This window comes from Theobroma cacao, chromosome 4, assembly GCF_053813885.1.
Source record: "Theobroma cacao isolate CCN51 chromosome 4, ASM5381388v1, whole genome shotgun sequence".
NCBI classification, from domain to species: domain Eukaryota; kingdom Viridiplantae; phylum Streptophyta; class Magnoliopsida; order Malvales; family Malvaceae; genus Theobroma; species Theobroma cacao.
Window position 1 is genome coordinate 2,324,054 of NC_142642.1, and position 19,270 is coordinate 2,343,323.

A 19,270-nucleotide genomic window follows, 5' to 3' on the forward strand; every position below is an offset into this window, starting at 1 on the left:
TAGTATACAGCAATGAATGGTAATGAATGACAGAGAAAAACAAAGAAGACTAATTGATGGTTGACTACAGCTAATGTGATTTCAATGATGTCTGTGATTTGCATGATTTCTGTCTATTATAATGTTTTCAAGATTTTTCCTTTTGACCCACGTACAATTGAAGTACTCTGTCTACTATGGGATATGGGTTGGTGGCATTCTTGAATGCAGAATAGGATGGACTGTTAACTAGTGGATCCACCTTGCAACGATCTGTAGGAAACTTCCTTTTTGATCTAAAATCAGTAATATATAATTCCAAGTCAACTCCTTTATTATATTAAAAAAAACCTAGTCCACCAAGAATTTGAAGAAAATACATACATATAGTCAGCTTAAAGGCTTTGTCTTCTTCTATCTCAAGAAAGAAGATGCAGCCTCAAATATTTTCCTTCCTCTTCCTCTTCTTCATTGGATTTGCTTCTGCAGGTAAATTCAGCTACAACTTTTTTTCAACTTTCTAGTTCCCTTGTCATATTGCGTAAGTGTAAGACACTCATCTTTATTCACAGGTTATCTTCAGAATCCGGATTTTGAATCCCCACCAAAGAGCCTGACTGAAAACACCGGTTCCCCTTTTGTTACGCTGAATGAAAACAACACAATCCCAGGATGGACATTCCAAGGGACAGTTCAGTATGTAACAGCTGGTCAAACCATAGCTTTGCCAGATAATGGACATGCCGTACAATTGGGTCAAGATGGCAAAATCAACCAGACTTTCACAGCCGATGCTGATTACACGAATTATATACTCACATTCACTCTAGCTCCAGGCGGTCAGAATTGTTCTGCCAATGCTGATGTACTAGTGTCAGGACCAGACAGTCAGGGGATCTTCTCTTTCAAGCAGCATTATGGCAAGGAAGCATGGCAGAGCTATGGGCAGCACTTGGGCCTCGGCGGTCAGAAGGAACCCATCAACCTTGTCATTGAAAGCCAAGGAGTAGAATCTGATGACAACTCCACTTGTTGGCCAGTGATCGACTCATTACTTATCAAAACAATCGGAACACTGGTTCAAGGCAAAGGTAACTAGCAATAGTTCATATCATTCAATTGAAATCTTAATCCAAATGAGTAATCTGGAATATGACAACCTCAGCATTCTGAAGATTATTTCAATTATTTGCCCCAATCTGCTTTTTTACTCGCTAATATGTTGCTTGTACTTTTTGGTTGGACGTAGATAACTTGCTGCTGAACGGAGGGTTTGAATTTGGCCCAGAATTTTTAAGCAATTCTACCGAAGGGATTCTGCTTGATTCAGCATTAAGTCCTGTTCTGTCTCCATTAAGACAATGGGCAGTCGTAGGAACAATCAAATACATAGACTCCAAGCACTTCTTTGTGCCCCATGGCAATGCTGCAGTGGAGATTGTCTCAGGTGTTTCAGCTGGCATACAGACTGATGTAACACTCACAGCAGGTTCTGCATATAGTTTGGAGTTCACACTAGGAGATGCCAACAATGCCTGTGAGGGCGATTTTATAGTAGAAGTTCGAGCTGAATCAGTAGTTCAGAATTTTACAGTACAGAGCAATGGGACAGGATCAGCCCAGAAATCTTCCATGAAGTTTGAGGCAGGATCGCGTGCAACGCGTATCAGTTTCTTCAGCTACACAACAAGTCAGACAAAAGATGGCATCTTCTGCGGCCCTGTGGTTGATGATGTACTGTTGCTTTCCTCCAATTGCCTGAGACTGGCAATCAAGCCGAACATTTTGATTTCTCTGTTATTTCTCATACTCATTTTTTGGTAATGAGTTATTAAAAAAGGCAATTCTTTAACTATGTAGTCGAGCAAGCCTTTTTGCTGGTTTCTGTTTTATCAAGTGAATTAGAACTTCAAGCAATTATTTTTCCATTAACACCGGATCGATGCTTATTGATATTATTATGAGGATTCAAGGTATATTTATTCAATCCTAGTCTACAATCTTGGCAGGCTGCTATTTCGAGAGTGCAGGAACCAGAGTTTGGTATCTGTACCGGAGGTGAAGAACCTCACCTTCCTGGGTGGAGTAACCATTGTTTCTTTTCCAGGAATTCGGCACCATAACTTTGCAGCTGAAAGAGTGCCAAACCTCGTTGGTAATAGAGAATTTCCAGAGCAAACCTTGATTGAAAAATTATCAATCAAGCAAGCATCATATTTACTACATGATTACAAAATTGCTATATTTGATTTACCCTGTTGAAAAACGGTATACAGTATTCTGTTCCTTTGAGCATGAAGCATAAGTTACTATAAATTCCCAAAACTATCTCTTTCCCTTCCATAAATTTAAACTATCTTTAATTTCTATGCTTTATGGACAAATGTTTTACAGCAGCTATAGATGCTCTTTACAAGTGCTTTCTCCATTTTCTGTGCTCTCTTCTGCCTGGCAAATATCTTACATGAAACGTAATGGGAACTAAATCTTGCAAGGCAAAGTGGGAATCTGAAAAAACATCCCAAAGGAAATCCAGTTAATTAAGAAAAACATAAGTTGTGATTTGCATGCGTCCATTATTATAACATAATGTAACAAAATGAAATAAATACAAGGTAATAGCGACATGATAGTTTGGACGCCATGTTGCAAGCCCCTTGCTATTCAGGAATAATTAGAGTGTAGTGTTTCACGAGGAAAGAAAAAGATATGCATGTAAAAGCTTCTGAAAATCTGAAAATAACCATGCAACTCATACCTATTAAAGCTGCTTTAAACTATGACTCCAGGTCCAGAGCAATGCTATACTTTTTCTACAACGCCCATCTGAGTTGCACGTTTAAGAAGACTTCTGTATTCGTGACTTCTTGACCACTCATCAATCTCACGAGCACGTAGAACAGGCAGAGGATGTGAAAGTTGTCTCGTTTGAGCATTTCTGAACATCATTAGTTGATTAGACAATCAGAAGGAAAGCGCTAGCCAAGCTTTAATTGCTCTGCTCAAACAATTCTCACCTTATATACCATCCAACTGGGCTTGAAGAAGCCTTATCATAAGAGCGAGCTTGATCCAAAAAGGCATCCACATTTAGCTGATCAGCCATAGATGGGCAGCCACCAGCTAATTTCATCAAAACAGAGATGACAACCTCTTGTAGGTGCATCGCAACTAGAATCAGATACGAAATCATAACTATTTAATTGCAAATTATGTTAGCTCGGAGGTTAATTTTGCATACCTTGGGATCTTGTGCAACAAGAAGGGCTGCACGATCACAAGTTAGCTCTGCTGCTCGAAGCCAACGGAATAACTGTTCTTCTAAACTCCGAGCTATAAAGCCACCAAGTCCTGTGAATAAGAAAGGTATTCAAACCAATGTTGGGCATTAACTGCAGTGGAGTACTACTACTGATATATGCAACTAGACCTTTATTCATAACCAAAATCTAGGCTGTTTAAGAAAAAAAATTGATTTGGAGGATAACAGTAGCAGATTGGAAACATTATTCCCAGTTACAGTAAAGAAAATCCTCCTGCTCATACTTGCATTTGTTTCTCCTTAGTAAACTACTGCAAGAATACATGCCAGCAGCAAATGACAAGCAAAGCCCATACTTTTGCACACAGGTAGCATATATGTTACATCAACAATATATGAAGTTATCCTTAAAAGGTCAAGTGCAATGGATTTAAGCTAAGAATCACTTATCCTCAAAGTCCATAAGCTTGTCATGGTCTTGCATAAGACGCTGTTTTCTCATACATATAATGTGCTCTAGTTAACTATAAGTGTAGCAAAGTAGCTAAGTTGCCTCAACTGATTGAATGAACCAAGCACATACCAGGTACAGTATATGCTCCAAGAGTGAGTAGATTGGCAAAGGTAAGCCACACACCATGATCGCATTTGAGATGACCCAACTCATGAGCCAAAACAGCCTATTCCAAATTAGCAGAGAAACAAAATTAATGGCATTTTATCATTTGAATCGTAGCACTACTATGGAAAATAAAACACATACAATTTGATTTTGGCCTTTATAGTTACATATATCAAAATGGAAACGTTAGCAAAAAAAAAAAAAAGTGAGAAACCAAATCAAACTAACGAAAAACAAGTAAGCAAATATCTTAAAGAAATAAAGCAGCAGTCAAGACAGAAGACACTAAAAGGGCCACAATAATTTTCAAGTTGATTCGCGACAGAGAAAAGAGGGAGACAAGTGAAGACCTGTAATTCCTTTCGTGAGAGAAGTTCCACAAGACTAGTGTGAATGATAACAAACGGTTTTTTACCACTTATAGCCAATGTATAAGCATTCGGAACTGGGCTCTGACGAACATAGAGATCGGGAGCCTCAATATTCAATATCCCCGAGGCCTCAACCATCATTTTATGAAGTTCCGGAAGCTAACAAATGAAAGAAAAAAGACAATAATTTGAAACAATTACATAGGCTACGACCAGTAAAACAACTTCAAACAACAATTTCTGAACATCGAATAACCTGGTCTTTTGAAACACGAACCGAAGTCCCTATATTCTCAAGAAGCATAATTTGCTCTGTCATGGTTCCTGCTATAAAGCATTCAAAAAAAGCTTCTTTAACATTGAAAATTCACCAGAATTATACCAACAAAGCTCTGGGTTTGGTCTTTGATCTTTCTTCGTGTGTTTTTTTATTCCAAAAGCAAATTTTAGAAAGCCATAGATTTTGAAGAACTAATAAATATATGACAAAATCCCATAATTTTGATTTTCAAATATATAGCAAAAACATCAACGAAATTACCTAGTAAAGCTTTCCCTAGTTCGTTAAGCCCTGGAATCGCTCTCAGTAGCAGCGTATTCTGCAACAAAACAGAAATAAAATAAAAGAAATTCTCAACTAAAAATCATACGTGTAAAAGGAAATTCATTAAATTTGCGACAGAAACCGGACCTGCTTATCGAGCGGATGCCGGAAATCATCAGCGTCGAGGTCACGAAACACGAGAGGAGAAGCTCTGGAGTAAACAGAAACCTTAATTCTTCCATTTCTCTTCTCGACCGATCCAAAGCCGACGGATAATGGACCACCGGACCTGGAACCCGTCGGAGCTCCGAAGCTGAAACGGAGCGAGGAAGTAAGGAAACAAGGCTTTTGAGAAGGGAAGAAACAGAGAGAAGAAAGAACCAAAGAAGCCATTGGTTTCTCGAAGCACGCAAGAGAATGACGAAAGCTTAGCGTTAAGTAACAGGTTTAAATTCTTTTGATTAATGGTTAGTTTTTTTCTCTCTCTTTTTTTTTGTGAATTTTTCGAAGATATTTATTTGTTGTTTTACGGTAACCATTTGGCGCCACTTCGTTTTCTTCCGGCCGTTGACTTCGTGGTTTGTTCGTAGTTTCAAACTAAATCCAGTGGCAAATCTGGTAAAACACTTCCGTTGTCTCAAACTCTCCCTACGTCGTCGTTTTTTGACGGCAAAGGAAAACAAAAATAGTATAAAAATCCCATCTTTCTTCACCTTCTTCCTATTCTAGCTGTTTCGAAGTTGAAAATTTTCTCCAATTTCCTCCCCATTTTTGGGTTTCTTTTTTGAGAGCTTTAACATCATGTAAGAATCTTAATTTTTATTTAAATTTAAACAAAATCTTAATCAAAATCGAACCTTTAAAATTAAAAATTCTTTTTTTCTCCTGAACAGGAAACATTCAGTAAATCGACCACCGACCCCAGATGCTGCAGATGATCAAGGGAAAGAACCCACCCTTCAAGAAATTATTAACATCAAGGTTTTTTTTAGTAAACTTTTTTTTGGGTGTTTTTATTTGTTTATATCTGATTTGATGGAATTTGGCAGTTAATTGAGAGTGGGGAAAAGGAGAGGTTGATGGAGCTGTTAAGAGAAAGGCTTATGGAATGTGGATGGAAGGATGAGATGAAAGCCCTTTGCAGGTTTTCAATTTTCACCACTCTAATTTTCAGTCTCAACTTCTTGTTTTAACTGCCTCGCTTCATAGTCTTTGTATGTGTTCATAATTAATCTTCTTTCTTGTTGTTTAATGAATCTTTTTTGTGTTAGCTGTAAATAGTCTGAGAGTTAGCATTCATAGTATCTGACAGTGGAAAGATTGTGGAACATTCCTCATAGATAAGGAAAGTAGAGTCCTCTGAATTAAGTCTGTGTTGTGTCATAATACATTGAAAAGCAGAATTTTTCCAACCATGGATTAAATTAGGGGATTAATCAATAGGGATAAATTGTTCTGGGGTTCTTAGGTCTTCATTCTTGCTTCCTTGTGTTTTGTATAGATATAGTAGTAGATAGACTTGGAGACAGTGCAATGTAGAAAATGTGAGAGATATGAAGCATTTGCCTGTCACTTTATGTTTTCTGTTACGGCAATGACTGAGATATGCTTAGGACGATGATGCATCTAATTGTAACTGGCAATTTGTTGTAAAGACTGTTTATTGGAGATTTTGTCCATGTGAAACAATTACGTAATAAACTTTTTATGATAGGTATGTGAAGCTGTGTAACTCTTTCTCCAGCCTTTTGTTTTCCTCTGTCATCATTTTTTTCTCTCAAGGACACACAAACAAGGAAATGAAATGCCATGGATAGATAATTGTTCCACTGGAGCCTTATTTCTATTCGGGATTACTTTTTTATCCCAGAAGCTATTTGTTTCTTTCAGTGTTAAGTTGTTTCCAGTGTATTTACTTTACTTTTATCCTTCATGTTGTGTGCAATTTTTCTGATGTTTAATAGAAATGTCTTTGACTTTGATATATGACAGAGCATATATTAAGAAGAAAGGAAGAAATAATGTCACTGTGGATGACCTTGTGCATCTAATCACACCCAAAGGCAGAGGTAAGAATCTATTTCAGTTACTAATATTTTCCTTGTTATTACCAGTATCAATAGGTTGAAGCATTGGAAGTGGAAAAAATTAGTTCATACCGGAGAAATTGCGATGTTTTAATTTCCTTGGTTTTATTTTGGTATGCTCTTTTTCATTTTATGCTGTTCTGTAGTCCAAGCTGCTGGTTTCTAATAAAATGGACTCTGTTTGACTTACCTGCTTTTAAGCTCATGACTTCTGTCACCTTTTATTTTTTTGGCATTTGGTTGCCATATCAAGTCCATCACGGGTTAAATTCTTTGCTTATGCAGCTTCTATTCCTGACTCCGTAAAGGCTGAGCTATTGCAAAGAATTCGTTCATTTCTCGTGTCCGCCGCTCTTTGACCATCAGCATGCTTTATTCATGTCAAAGAAGTGGGAGTGTTATAGAGCTGTTGCTAGATGGGCTTCGATGGAAGCCTTGTTAGAGGTTTGGCTTTGTCAATAGGTCTTGGTGAATGGTCAAGTCAGATGTTATTTACTGGAAATGGCAGAATACCATTAAATGGATGGAATGTTTAGGATTTTGCAGCAAGTTGGATGGAATATCATGTATTCATTCTTGATGCTATGGGATCAGCAAGTTATAGATGTTTCCATTTGTCTGCTATCGTTTCTATTCCCTGTTACTGTCAGCTGCCACTTTTAAATGAAACCTTAGGGCAGAGAAACTGTGCATTGGATTAACATTGTTGATTACTTAAGTCCTGTGATTGAAGCTAAGTTTATTATTCTTCTTCGTTGTGGGAGGCAGACCTTGTGATGATAAACAATGCTTACTTTTTTCCTTTCGTATACTTCATAAATTCATTGATGAGTATCCTTTATATACACCTTTATCAAAGCCCCACTTGAACTGGAGCTTTTGAATTAAGTTATTACTATACATATTGGCTTGTTCAAAGAATTCATGGTAAGATTATGTTCCCTTGTTTCCTTGGGTGTTTGGTTTAAGTCTCCTAGTGAGCCTAGTGGTTAAAGGGCATTTACATTGACAACTTAACTAAGATTATCGAGATATTATCTTTTGCTTGAACTTAAATCTACACTAGAAAGCTGATGGGATTGTTAAAAATCCAATACGAATCATAATCTACATCCAGAGAGATTTTGTCAGCAAGGAAACTGAAGAAACACTATTTTGACATTGCATGCAATGAGGACTTGCACCAACAATTCACTTTCAGAATGAAACTGTCTCCTCCCAACAGTTTGGTCCATTAGCGCATACAGCTGGTGGCTAGGAAATTTTAATGGTTTTTGTATGTTACTTTCGGATTGCCTATGAGGGATTACACGCACCAGGAGACCCAGAGATTCAAAGCAGGGCAATAGCTGGCAGTTGCCTCTACCGGGTTGTTTAGAGATGTGTTTAAGGTGATAAATCAAGAATATGCAATGACCATGCGCTGGTGAACTAAGAAGTTTCCAGATTCCAAAGCTACAAAAAGAAGGCAGGAGAAAGTGAACGGCACAAAATAGACATCAAAGCCTTCATTTCGCGAGGACTTCAACATTACACGTACTTGTCATTCTCTTTCACATCTTGCAAGTCTATCTATAGGATTTTAATTCATAGAATTTAACGCAAAAAGCTTACAAAGCATCTTCACAAGACACAAAATGCATTTATTCAGCTGGCTAATGCCATTTCCTGCTTTTTCCCAAGATGATTCACCAACTGGACTTACACCCACAGCTTGCGCTCTATGGTAAATCTCTTCAAAGCAGGCAGCCAACGTGCACCACAAACCCTACTACATTTGCACTCAGCTAATAATTTGCTTATGGAGAGCCGGCTTGTTCACAAAGGTCTAATAGATCCAAAGTCTGCAAAAATATGATATGAGACTCGTGAGCTTCAGATAAAAGAATTTGATTTAAAAAAAAAAATTGACATGAAATAGGTGAATAGACAATTCGTTGCAGAGAACTCATTATTGTTTGCCATACCTCAGGGACTGAGAGCTCAAGACGAAACTTGGGACCATCATAGTGGTGCAGGACTGGCCTAAAGGCATCCTCTTCCAATGCCTTGCAGAGTTTCCTGATACGGATTCTCACCTATTTATCAAAGGAAAAAAATAAAAGAAATAGAGTTAGTGCAATCTTCCATGGAAACAAACAAGTGAAAATCCTACAAACTATAAATCCAAACTTTACCTGAGCAGGAAACCTTGACTCGCCTTTACACTTTTTGTCTTCCCAAGCAGTTGGATCAATGTTTGAACCCCCAAAACTTGCTGCCTGTACATATTAAAAAAAACACAAACAACATAAGAGAGGAAAAAAAATAAAGATGTTTAAATGATTATCACATCAATTTCTCCAGACAAATGAATTTGATACATAAATTAAGCCCTAATGCCTACTCAATACGGTATTACAAACTTCAAACATCCAAGGCTTTTTTTTTTTTTCCTTTGGCACTGGGTGGTGAGAGCAATCTCAACATAGAACCACATCCATCAAAAATTTAAATTGATGAACTTCAATGACTGTCACACAAAGCACTTGAAAACACATAAAATATTCAATTTGTTACCTTCTAAATCCTAATCTAGTGAAAGTGAGCCAAATGCAAACATTCAGAGAGAGAAAGGAACTCCTAAAGGCAGAAAGAAAAACCAATATTGCCTAATCAACCTACAGCCTCAAGCATTCTAGAGGAAATGAAAGGGGTATTACATGTGAATAAAGTTGGTGAACAAACCTCAAAAATACCATGCAACTGATGAGTGGTGTAGTTATAGAGAAACAGAGGTAAGCCAGGTGTAATTGCCCGAACAGAGTCCCTGTATCTTGGTGGTAAACCTATCAAATGAGATAACAGCAACATGTAAGAATCGCACCTAATAACGTTAATAACAGAAATTTATGAAGTGATATTTACATCTTCAAATAGATGGAATGACCTCTTTCCGGGAGAAAGTGATAATGGAGGGAAAAAAGTTGACATGAGAAAATGGAAATTACCAAATAGCTGGCGCTTTAAATCTTCCTGCATTGTATCATTGTTACAAACAAAGATGTATCCTCCAAGCACCTCATTTCTTGGGAGTGTCTCTGTTGCAGGCAAAGTCTTGAACCTTTTGTCGGCAGCATTGTTTGCGTTGCTGTTCTCATTGCTGTTGTTATTGTTGGTGTTGCTGTTATTATTGACATCTTTGTTGCTGTGATTGTTGCCACTATATTTGTTGCCAGCCAGGTTTCCAAGGCTATTGCTGTTATTTTTCTGGTAAACAGCATTCATATTGTAAATACTGTTTCGGAAGGAACTTTTGCTTGCATTATCTCCAATCTTGGAGTCCAAGTTCAACATGTTGAAGTTAAGGTTCTCAAATTTGTTGTCTTCCTGGAACCCAAATTTATCCCTTGTTCTTATTTCAGCTGGACCCTTCGACAGATCCAGATTGTTCATGCGTTCACCCTTTATCCTTGTCTGTTCAGCCAGTTTAGAGGCAACCATTAACCATTTGTGATCCTCTGAGACTTTTGATTGTCCTCGAAGATCATCACCCAACTGCCAAAAGCTATTGATGCTCTCCATTTTGCAAATTCTAATAAGAGAGGCCAACAAAGAGTTGTTAATTTCACAAGAAGACATAAAAATACATCAAAGATTCAACAACTCGTACAAATCCATATTTTGTAAAATCAAAACCACATCAAAACGAGAAAATGAAGGCGACAAGTCATCATTTGCCTTTGTTCAATTTTTACCTAGCTAACACACAGAAAAGATTAAGCAAAACTTAAACAGTCAACATCGGGAACCCCATCAGCCAAGAAGCTTCAGTTTCTACTCAATAACCACAATAACCCAAAGATATTCTTAAGAATTAAACCATTATTTGTTCTAACACACAGAAATCAAGGATTAACATAAAAACAAGCAAAAACTTGACAGTTCCCATTTCCTTCTCTTTCCCACCATTTAGTCAACACAAAAACAGAGCCCAGAAATCCTAAAACTTAAAGTCAACTCCACTTGACTCAAAGACAACCAACATTTCCACTAATCTGAACCCAACACAGTACAATTAATCCCAAAAAAATAAAACCCAGAAACATAGTCATCTTTACAAAAATACCCACAAAATCAAAATCATTAATAATAATAAAATGTATGGCACTTCACAAAGAACTAAACAAAGAGATGCAGAATTTACCAACTAAGCAAAGTAAAGCTTCAAGTTTTAGCCTTAATAAGGATTGATTCAAAGGATATAGAAGCAAATTTTGATGGATAGATAAGAACCCTAGATTTGGGGATCCAAAAGGGGAAGACAGAGAGAGAAAGAGAGTACCTTTATCCTTTTATCGTTGCTAGCTGTTAAGTGAAACCCACAAGACACGACACAGGGTTGGGGAGAGAGAGAGAGTACGAACGATGGGATTTTTACTGTATTTATAGATTGATGTGACGAAAATACCCCTCCAGATTTTGAGTATTTTCGGGCTTTCGCCAATTCGGTTTTTTTTTTAACAAAAATTGTGGCGTCAGTGTTTTGAAATTAAGGAAGTGCGGTGTGGCTGGAGTTGTAATGGTCCACACGCCTCTTTGTCAGCGTGTAAAACAGTTTTTTGTCTTTTAGCAATAATATAATAGTAATTGAATTTAATATTTATATTTATTTAATTTATTAATATTTTCTTTTTTTTTCCTTCTATTATCATTCTCCAGACCAAATATATCATCAAACCCATATTTAATAAAAGCAACGGTTCAAAATTTTACTTTTAAAGAGTAATTTTATCTTTTTTTCAATTTAGATACATTTTAAAATTTACTTTTTTTTAATGTTAAGTAATACAATAAATAAAATCTAAACAATAAAAATTAAAAAAAAGACACAAACCATACATGCAAAACAATTATTATTCTTTAATCGAGACAAATCTCTCGAAATAAATATTATTCAAAAAATAATAAAAATAACCGATAAAAAAAGTGAGTAATGGACAAAACATGTGAATTAAGTTCTTCTTTAAATTTTGACTTTCATGAAATATATGTGAACCCCTAACCCCTTTCACATGGTTCACGTTACACGCACTTAAAACCGCGCCTGTGATTTAGCACTAACTTTCGGTTGGTCAAAATCTATGCAAACACTGTAGTTTTAAGCAGGTGACAAAATTCAGTGACTGTCGGCAAACTCGTTCCCTGCACCGTCGATCTGCTAATTGATTTGAAAGAATGACGCCTTTACACAGGTCACCAATCCCCTTGGAGCACTTGGGGTTTGGTAGGTGTGGGTGAAACTCGACTGCGTTTGGTCTACAGTAATGTTTTTGCGCTCTCGGTCATAAAAGTGCCACCTCAAACATAGGCAGGGAATCTTCTTTCTTTCACTTTGAACAGCTATCATTCCAATTAATTAGTTAACTTAAAAGTAGTTTTAAATTTCAAATCTGTCAACAATTAAGAAGGCCGTATTATTATTCATAGCCCAAAAAATACAAAGAAAATCGGTTAGAAATTAAATAATGAATAAACATTATTTAATTTGATTTTAATTCATAAATTGAAAAATCTAAATTATTCGAATTTAATGCATTATATATTTTTATTTAAATTTCAAGTTCTAAAATTTAAATCCAAATAAATCAATTTTATATTTTTATTTTTTGGCGTAATACTCAAAAAAGTCTTTGAATTATTTTAAAAAATACAAATAAACTGTTATTTTTATATTAAATTTAATAAAAATTTTAAATTTTTATTTTTAATCAAGTAAGTCTTTAAAATTAATGGTTGAGTAATTGTGTCGAAATACCATTTGTCTTCTTATACTCGTGTGCTGTTAACGTAAACAACGAAAAATATTATATGACAATGTTATCATGCCATGTCATTATTCATTATAAAATAGCAACATACTACATAAATATTACATGATATATAATGATAAGTGATGTTTTGATTAAATTAATTATTAATTATAAGAGTTTATTTGATTTAAAATAAAAAATATAAGAATTTATTTAAAACAAAATAAAAATATAATGACTTAATTGAAAATAATAAAAGAATAATAACTTTTTAAAATTTTATTAAATAATTTAGAAATTTAAGTATTATATATATCTTTTTCTTAAAGAAAAAAACTACAATCATATACATGAAAAAAAAAAAGTTGGTAGCATGTAAGGCATGGTATAAACTTGTCATAAAAATTCAATAATTTATATTTCGACTATACTATTGATAATATTTTCATTCACAATATTCAAACTTGAATCTAAGATATTTACTCAAACTCTAACCCATATTTTATCAATTTGAGTTTAACCTAACATGGAATAACTATTATTTATTTTGAAATATTGATTGAGATAATGATACCCCATAACATGTCATGCAAAAAAGTGGGCACCAACTAAACATACATTTTGTGGGCTAACAAAAGGAATAAACCAATGCATATTTATTTGTTGGTAAAATTGCACACCATGTGACCCTCTTGATTTAAAATGATAAACCTTTGAACGTGCCAACAAATAGAAACACACATTTAAGCTGTCTCCAGATAAACAAGGCCCAAATGTTGTTGTACTCACAAGTTCTTGTTCGATGAGGAAAAGATTTTTGTTTATGGTTTCTGCCTTGAAATTAGCTGGCAAATCATTTTCTTTTATGCTACTAGGTCCATGTCCATTGTTTCATCAAAGGGGAAAGTCAAGTCATTTTAAGCAAATTCTAGTTGTCGTTTAACCAAAACAAAGTATTCCTCAAATTTCTTGTTATGTCTAGTCAGCAGCAGACAATGGCAATATTTATAGCATAAAGATTTGTAATAAAATCATGATATTATGATGATTATTATTTTTAACTTGTTAGTGTGTATGGTTGGTGAGATTGGTTACAAAGTTAACTTAAATGGTGTGGAATCAATATCAAAAGATTTTTCTAGTCTTGCCTAATCTTTTACCCACCCAAGCTAAACAAGAGAATAGTTGGTGAGAAGATTGAAACCATTTTATATTCATGCATGCGCTTGTTGTACTTTGTAGATAGATCTTGTGTTTATTTTGGTTAAATGCCACCTATGGTCCTTTAACTTTTTATTCCATTTTACTTTAGTCCTTAACCTTAGTAACTTCTAAATTGTTCCATTTAGGTCTTTTAACTTTTTTGAAATGATTATATTATGTTCCTTTCATTGAGTTGTTCATTTAAAATTGATGCGATGCTCACGTTGTAGATTATTTGGCATGCTTTGTAAATATTTTTTTAACATTTCACATTGACTTTTTTTTAATTGTCAACAAAATAGTGTCATAAAAAGGATCAAAACAAAAGAGAACTTAGTAATTTATATTTGTTATACCTTATGCATATATTAGAGTTTTATATCATCGCTGACTAGTCATGCATGTATCGGTTGTGCCTTTTAAGTTTGGAGGATAAAGCAACATAAGGCCTAAATATGCATGTAATGGATCTTAAATTAGTAAAAAATGTGATGGGTTTTAGGTATATAAATATGAGACTTCTTTCATCTATCATTTATATCATTTTGGTTGAAAATGTGAGCTTGTGATAAGTAATATCATATCAAATCTAAATCTTTACTGACATAAAACCTTCATAAGAGATATAAAAGTCGAAGTAGACGCGGACTAATGTAAAGGTTCTTATTTTCTATAAGTAATGAGTTAGTGTAATAAGAGCGTTGTACAATTGAATGAGGCAAAATGTTATAGATCTCATATTAATAAGAGATGAGATTGATCTTAAGTATATAAACATACATCTTCCTCCTTATATCAAACATGTCTTTTGATTGAAAATATCGATCCATGACAATAGAATGTCATTCCCTAATAATGGAGACTAAACTAAATCATGACATAAAGTCTAATTGGATTAAAGATCCAAATGAAACAATTCATAGATAAAGAATTAAAGTGGAATCAAAATAAAAAAAATTAGACGCCATAAATGGAATTCACCCGTTTATATTAGTTTATACTAAATGCATGTATGCTAGATTTATGTTGTTGATGAATAGTTGTGCATGCATAGTCCGTACCTTCTACGGATAAAGCCCAAATGTAGAGACTAGACCATGACAGGAGCTCTAATTGGGCCTAACTCGGTTGTCCTTCTAGAAACAAAACCCAAGCCCATACCCATTGTGAGTATTGCGGCCCATAATCTGATATATTCGAGCTAAGGTTTAGTCTCAACATCAAAAAGCCCATTTGTGAAAAGAAGTCCATTAACCTAAAACCCAAACCAGAAAAAGCCCAGTTTTAGAATCAAGTGTTTTTCTTTTAAGAAATTTCATTTATATTTTTTGCCATTTTTTATTTTTTATTTATAGATAAGTTTCATTTCAAAAATATTATACGTTAATTTTTGCAATAAAATTATCAAAATATCTTAAATTCAAAAATTAATCTATCTATTCATTTAAAAATATTTTAAAAACATTTTTAGAATAAAAAAAATGAAATATAACATGCTCATCGGAAAAAGATAACATTAAATAGAGTGTTGGAGGAATTTATTTATTATTATTTAAAAAAAAAAAAAGAAATTTGCAATTCCGAGTACAGCGGTCGCCTTTAAAAAGCCAGCGTCACTCCTTTTCTCTTTAGGGCTCTTTTGAAACACGCGGAGCTTAACTTAGATACGCTCATAGGTTTGTTCGTACTGAAAGCCTATAGACAAGAAAGATTGAACCAGAAAAAGGAAAGTAAAATCTTTAAAAGCTTAAACAAGAGCAGCCATGGAAATGTCGAACGAACTCGATAGGCTGCTCTTTTTCGAGCAAGCTCGTAAAATTTCCGAAGCTACTTACGCTGCCAATCCTCTCGACGCCGATGTTCGCTTTTTTTCCTTTTCCTCCGATCTAATTTTCTATTTTTTAATTAAAAAATGATTTTTTGCTAACTTATTTTTACTTTTTTTTTTATTATTTGTTGACAGAACTTGACCAGATGGGCCGGAGCTTTGCTGGAGTTGTCTCAGTTTCAAAGCGTTCCAGATTCCCAGAAAATGATTCAAGGTTTCCAAATATATATTTTGTAATTTTTCAATTAGTTTTTAGTTACAGTAATTTTCTTTTATTAATAAATAGAAGAATTAATTTGTGGCATTATTTTTGGCTATTGAAAATTTATTGTGATTATAAAAATGATTAATTTAGGTTATATATTGAATTATTATTATTTTAAATAGATGCTATTTCGAAGCTAGAGGAGGCTTTGTCAATTAACCCTAAAAAGCATGATGCTCTATGGTGTTTGGGAAATGCTCAGACTTCTTTTGCATTTCTTACTAACAAGGAGGACGAGGCAAGGCCTTATTTCGAGAAGGCTGCTCAATATTTCCAGCAAGCAGTTGATGAGGTAATATAAGTTTGTTTGTTAAAACATTGGTTGCAACAGTTTTGGATGTATCTTTATGTACATGGTTGAATGCTTTTTTTTTTTTGACATCTAGCTTTGTTATGTGTATTTGTAGGACCCGAGCAATGAAGTTTACCTCAAATCTTTAGAAATTTCTGCTAAGGTGCTTCTCAATCTTTACTTAGATTGATTTGTTCTTCTGTAATACGTATGTTTCATGTGATTTATACCTTTGAATAGCTTGGTACAATGTATTGTATTTATTAATGAAAGTTTGGGTGGACCTTGTTTGACTTTGATGGGAGGATATTGATTCTATTTTCCTGACTATTAGATGAATGCCAGTGGATTATTTTTGAGATGTTAAATGTGGATTATTTTGTGAACATTGCTGAAGATTGTTTTGGACTTCATATTTACCTTACTGGGAGTTTTCTCTAGCTGTTATTAACTGGCACAATTGAGGTTTGTGGAGGTCTCATGAAGTGATTGCTATTGAGTGTTAGCATTTACTATGCAAGTGAGAATAATTTCTCCCCCTTGAGACACAATGCTGTGAAATTGAGATGAATATGGCTGTAGCTCACATTTGTTGTTCCATAGTAGAGTAATGGCGATCTAGATTCTGTCAGGTGTAGCTGTTACAAGCTGCTAAACTCCAGAATCAATAAAAGTCAAGATTTGTGGTAATAGAACCATTCCAAGGGCATACACACATCTCGACCTAAGAAGATATGAAGAATAAAAGGAAAAGGGACATATTTCCTACCTTTGCTAAACTCAATCAGTTAAAGATTTCACTCTTAAAGCTAGAGACTAGAGGGAGGTGTTGAGTTCAAACTGGCCCATATGTCTTTTTTTTTTTTTGAAAGGTCCCATATGTCTTTTTTTAATCGTGATTATCCTTATATGTGGTTCATGTGAATATATCTAGTTGTTTCTATATTAAAAACATCCTTTCTCTTTTCTCAGGCTCCAGAATTACACCAGGAAATTATTAAGCATGGTTTAGGTCAACAAACACTTGGGGCTGGACCTTCTACTTCTACTTCGTCCAGTTCAACAAAGGTAATGGTCTAAATTTCTTCCTTTCATGTTCCTCATCTTCCCATCTGCACTCCCCCTCCTCCCTTCTTTTCCCCTATTATCTCTGTTTGGCTTCTGTTGCCATGTGCTACCTAATTGATCAAAGATTTTTTCACTATTTGCATAGGCATTATAAAGGATAATAGTCACTTAGTTGTTGTTTTATCTTTATTTTAAGTTGATCTACATTTAACTTTGTTTATAGCTTTAGTGAAACAACATCAAAGTTTGATGGGTCACAAACATTATGGTTAATTTAAAGCACTTTGCATTTGCACCTCCATTCCATACATAAAATGCATCATGTGAAAGTGCATACCCAAACCATGTGCATACATATTATGGTTATTTAGGGGACTTTGCATTTACACTGCCATTTCAGGCATCAGGTGGAAGTGCATATGCAACTCACTTAGATAGGGATCCAGCTTATGGATTTTGTGTTTTATTATGGAAGTCTTGCTGTGAGAGGGGAGGTTTATTTAGCTTAGTTTTTTGTGGTTCAAAACCACAAGCTTATGTTGTGGTTTTTATCAATTTTAGAGATCTGAGTGTCGGGAAGTTTGTAAGAGTGATTATTTTCATCATTTGAGTTTGACTACTTATAAAGGAGAACTTGGGCAGAGTGGTATCCATAGGATTAGAGTAGCTCAGACGAAAGAGAGAAGTGACATGGAGATAATGTGTGATACCAAGTCATAGGAGAAATTTTGTACAATGGCCAGAGGATCAATCATGCATTATGTTAACTAATTATTGAATAGTTAGAAAACTACACTACATGTCTCTGAAATGAGCAAGACTGAAATGAGAAAAGCTGCAGCAGCAGAGGACAAATCAAGAGATGGCTTTAGATGATTGAATAATGTATAATGATAGATCTAGAATGCTTTTGTGCATCAGAGTCATTTGGTTTTTGTTGAAGGAGTGAAGTGGTAAAAGCATGCTGCATGTAAAAGATGACACATACTTAAGTATTTAGAAAGGAATTGACATCATAATAAACATAGGTTGAGTGGGATGGAGGTAAAGCATTCATGTAGCTCAGTTATGTGGGGATAGTGATCTTCACTGCTGATTTCTCCATTTCCCAATAAAATGCTTTAGTCATGATGAATAAAGTAATTATTGGACTGGGAATGAATTATCCTGTTTTATTGTTCAGTCCTATGTCCTGGATTGTAGGTGTGACTGTTAAAACCATGTCAAGATTGGCTGTTGCATTTGAAGTGCTTACTCGCGCACTATGTTCTTAGAAGGACATGCTAAGTTTGATGACTTTTTAAGTGTTTGAATTAGGCCTTCTCTTATAAAATTCTGTTTACCTTGTTGCAGACCGCTACAAAGAATAAGAAAAGTAGTGATCTCAAGTACGACATATTTGGATGGATAATCCTTGCTGTTGGCATTGTTGCATGGGTTGGGTTTGCAAAATCTCAAATGCCACCTTCTCCGCCACCACCACCACCACGATAAGCAATGGATGCATGCCCTTGGGGGATTCAAACAGCCTTGAGGCTTCTGGGTTGAGACAGTGGGAGAAAAATTGAGAATCGTATGTTTTGTTAGTTATTTTTTTTGACCTTAGTGCTTCCATTTCAATGAACCAATGATCAAATAAGTTAAAAAAAGAAGTCATTTCTGTATGAAACAATGAATTTTTCTCCAAAGATAAGAAATGCGTCATGTCAACGTTGTGCACTTGGGCTACAGCTTCAATTATAATGCTAGCCATTTAAAGAAAAATTGGTTTATGTGGAGAGGTTTCTTATTCATGTGGTGTATGATGGGACTAGTATGACAGGGTAGAGGGAAAAAATTCACTGTAGTTGTTATGTCATCACGTTATATGTGATATGAATGTTATATGTGATATGAATAGAAAATGTCGATATTGAATTTCATTAAAAATGATTAAAATTTAAAGGTATGTGGATAT

General features: G+C 34.9%; 5 protein-coding genes across 7 annotated transcripts; 3 read left to right on the plus strand and 2 right to left on the minus strand.

Moving 5' to 3' along the window:
• Window positions 1–321: 321 nt before the first annotated feature.
• Window positions 322–1,937, plus strand: LOC18601005 (Emb:.1 protein, putative (Protein of unknown function, DUF642)). Its single transcript, XM_007031803.3, has 3 exons — window positions 322–468; window positions 552–1,070; window positions 1,229–1,937. Exons 1-3 carry the CDS (start codon window positions 411–413, stop codon window positions 1,801–1,803), a joined length of 1,152 nt encoding a protein of 383 aa, XP_007031865.2. The 5' UTR covers window positions 322–410; the 3' UTR covers window positions 1,804–1,937.
• A 270-nt stretch (window positions 1,938–2,207) lies between these two features.
• Window positions 2,208–5,257, minus strand: LOC18601006 (Peptidase family M48 family protein). 2 transcript variants are annotated; one of them, XM_088805835.1, is made up of 9 exons: window positions 4,926–5,257; window positions 4,776–4,833; window positions 4,491–4,561; window positions 4,214–4,393; window positions 3,825–3,921; window positions 3,221–3,330; window positions 2,997–3,130; window positions 2,738–2,917; window positions 2,208–2,487 (listed from the first exon to the last, which is right to left on the minus strand). In XM_088805835.1, the coding sequence occupies exons 1-8, from the start codon at window positions 5,169–5,171 to the stop codon at window positions 2,782–2,784; spliced, it is 1,032 nt and encodes a 343-aa protein (XP_088661961.1). In that variant the 5' UTR covers window positions 5,172–5,257; the 3' UTR covers window positions 2,208–2,487; window positions 2,738–2,781. The 2 variants fall into 2 exon arrangements, with proteins under 2 accessions (XP_088661961.1, XP_007031866.1); XM_007031804.3 differs by having other exon boundaries at window positions 4,491–4,558; window positions 4,926–5,256.
• Window positions 5,258–5,471: 214 nt separating this feature from the next.
• Window positions 5,472–7,602, plus strand: LOC18601007 (transcription/mRNA export factor). Its single transcript, XM_007031805.3, has 5 exons — window positions 5,472–5,581; window positions 5,672–5,759; window positions 5,828–5,922; window positions 6,771–6,847; window positions 7,151–7,602. Coding segments are annotated over exons 1-5 (336 nt in total). The 5' UTR covers window positions 5,472–5,579; the 3' UTR covers window positions 7,225–7,602.
• Window positions 7,603–8,344: 742 nt separating this feature from the next.
• Window positions 8,345–11,328, minus strand: LOC18601008 (DCD (Development and Cell Death) domain protein). Of its 2 annotated transcripts, none has more exons than XM_007031807.3 (6): window positions 11,190–11,328; window positions 9,856–10,439; window positions 9,593–9,693; window positions 9,043–9,126; window positions 8,833–8,943; window positions 8,345–8,709 (listed from the first exon to the last, which is right to left on the minus strand). In XM_007031807.3, the coding sequence occupies exons 2-6, from the start codon at window positions 10,427–10,429 to the stop codon at window positions 8,665–8,667; spliced, it is 915 nt and encodes a 304-aa protein (XP_007031869.1). In that variant the 5' UTR covers window positions 10,430–10,439; window positions 11,190–11,328; the 3' UTR covers window positions 8,345–8,664. The 2 variants fall into 2 exon arrangements, with proteins under 2 accessions (XP_007031869.1, XP_007031870.1); XM_007031808.3 differs by having other exon boundaries at window positions 11,052–11,191.
• Window positions 11,329–15,484: 4,156 nt separating this feature from the next.
• TOM20-3 (translocase of outer membrane 20 kDa subunit 3) lies at window positions 15,485–19,032 on the plus strand. Its single transcript, XM_018118666.2, has 6 exons — window positions 15,485–15,719; window positions 15,824–15,902; window positions 16,076–16,245; window positions 16,361–16,408; window positions 17,218–17,313; window positions 18,667–19,032. Exons 1-6 carry the CDS (start codon window positions 15,624–15,626, stop codon window positions 18,805–18,807), a joined length of 630 nt encoding a protein of 209 aa, XP_017974155.1. The 5' UTR covers window positions 15,485–15,623; the 3' UTR covers window positions 18,808–19,032.
• The last annotated feature ends 238 nt before the right edge of the window (window positions 19,033–19,270 follow it).

Bases quoted from the DNA above. Each gene is read 5' to 3' on its own strand.
- LOC18601005 (XM_007031803.3), top strand. From the start codon at position 411: ATGCAGCCTCAAATATTTTCCTTCCTCTTCCTCTTCTTCATTGGATTT. The intron at 469-551 runs GTAAATTCAGCT...CTTTATTCACAG, and splicing joins CATTGGATTTGCTTCTGCAG to GTTATCTTCAGAATCCGGAT. The intron at 1,071-1,228 runs GTAACTAGCAAT...GGTTGGACGTAG, and splicing joins AACACTGGTTCAAGGCAAAG to ATAACTTGCTGCTGAACGGA.
- LOC18601006 (XM_088805835.1), bottom strand. From the start codon at position 5,171: ATGGCTTCTTTGGTTCTTTCTTCTCTCTGTTTCTTCCCTTCTCAAAAG. The intron at 4,562-4,775 runs GTAATTTCGTTG...AATGCTTTATAG, and splicing joins ACTAGGGAAAGCTTTACTAG to CAGGAACCATGACAGAGCAA. The intron at 3,922-4,213 runs GTCTTCACTTGT...AATTTGGAATAG, and splicing joins TCTCACGAAAGGAATTACAG to GCTGTTTTGGCTCATGAGTT.
- LOC18601007 (XM_007031805.3), top strand. The intron at 5,760-5,827 runs GTTTTTTTTAGT...GGAATTTGGCAG, and splicing joins AAGAAATTATTAACATCAAG to TTAATTGAGAGTGGGGAAAA. The intron at 6,848-7,150 runs GTAAGAATCTAT...TTGCTTATGCAG, and splicing joins AATCACACCCAAAGGCAGAG to CTTCTATTCCTGACTCCGTA.
- LOC18601008 (XM_007031807.3), bottom strand. From the start codon at position 10,429: ATGGAGAGCATCAATAGCTTTTGGCAGTTGGGTGATGATCTTCGAGGA. The intron at 9,694-9,855 runs GTAATTTCCATT...CTCATTTGATAG, and splicing joins TTTAAAGCGCCAGCTATTTG to GTTTACCACCAAGATACAGG. The intron at 8,944-9,042 runs GTAAAGTTTGGA...TTTGATAAATAG, and splicing joins AGTCAAGGTTTCCTGCTCAG to GTGAGAATCCGTATCAGGAA.
- TOM20-3 (XM_018118666.2), top strand. From the start codon at position 15,624: ATGGAAATGTCGAACGAACTCGATAGGCTGCTCTTTTTCGAGCAAGCT. The intron at 16,409-17,217 runs GTGCTTCTCAAT...CTCTTTTCTCAG, and splicing joins CTTTAGAAATTTCTGCTAAG to GCTCCAGAATTACACCAGGA. The intron at 17,314-18,666 runs GTAATGGTCTAA...ACCTTGTTGCAG, and splicing joins CTTCGTCCAGTTCAACAAAG to ACCGCTACAAAGAATAAGAA.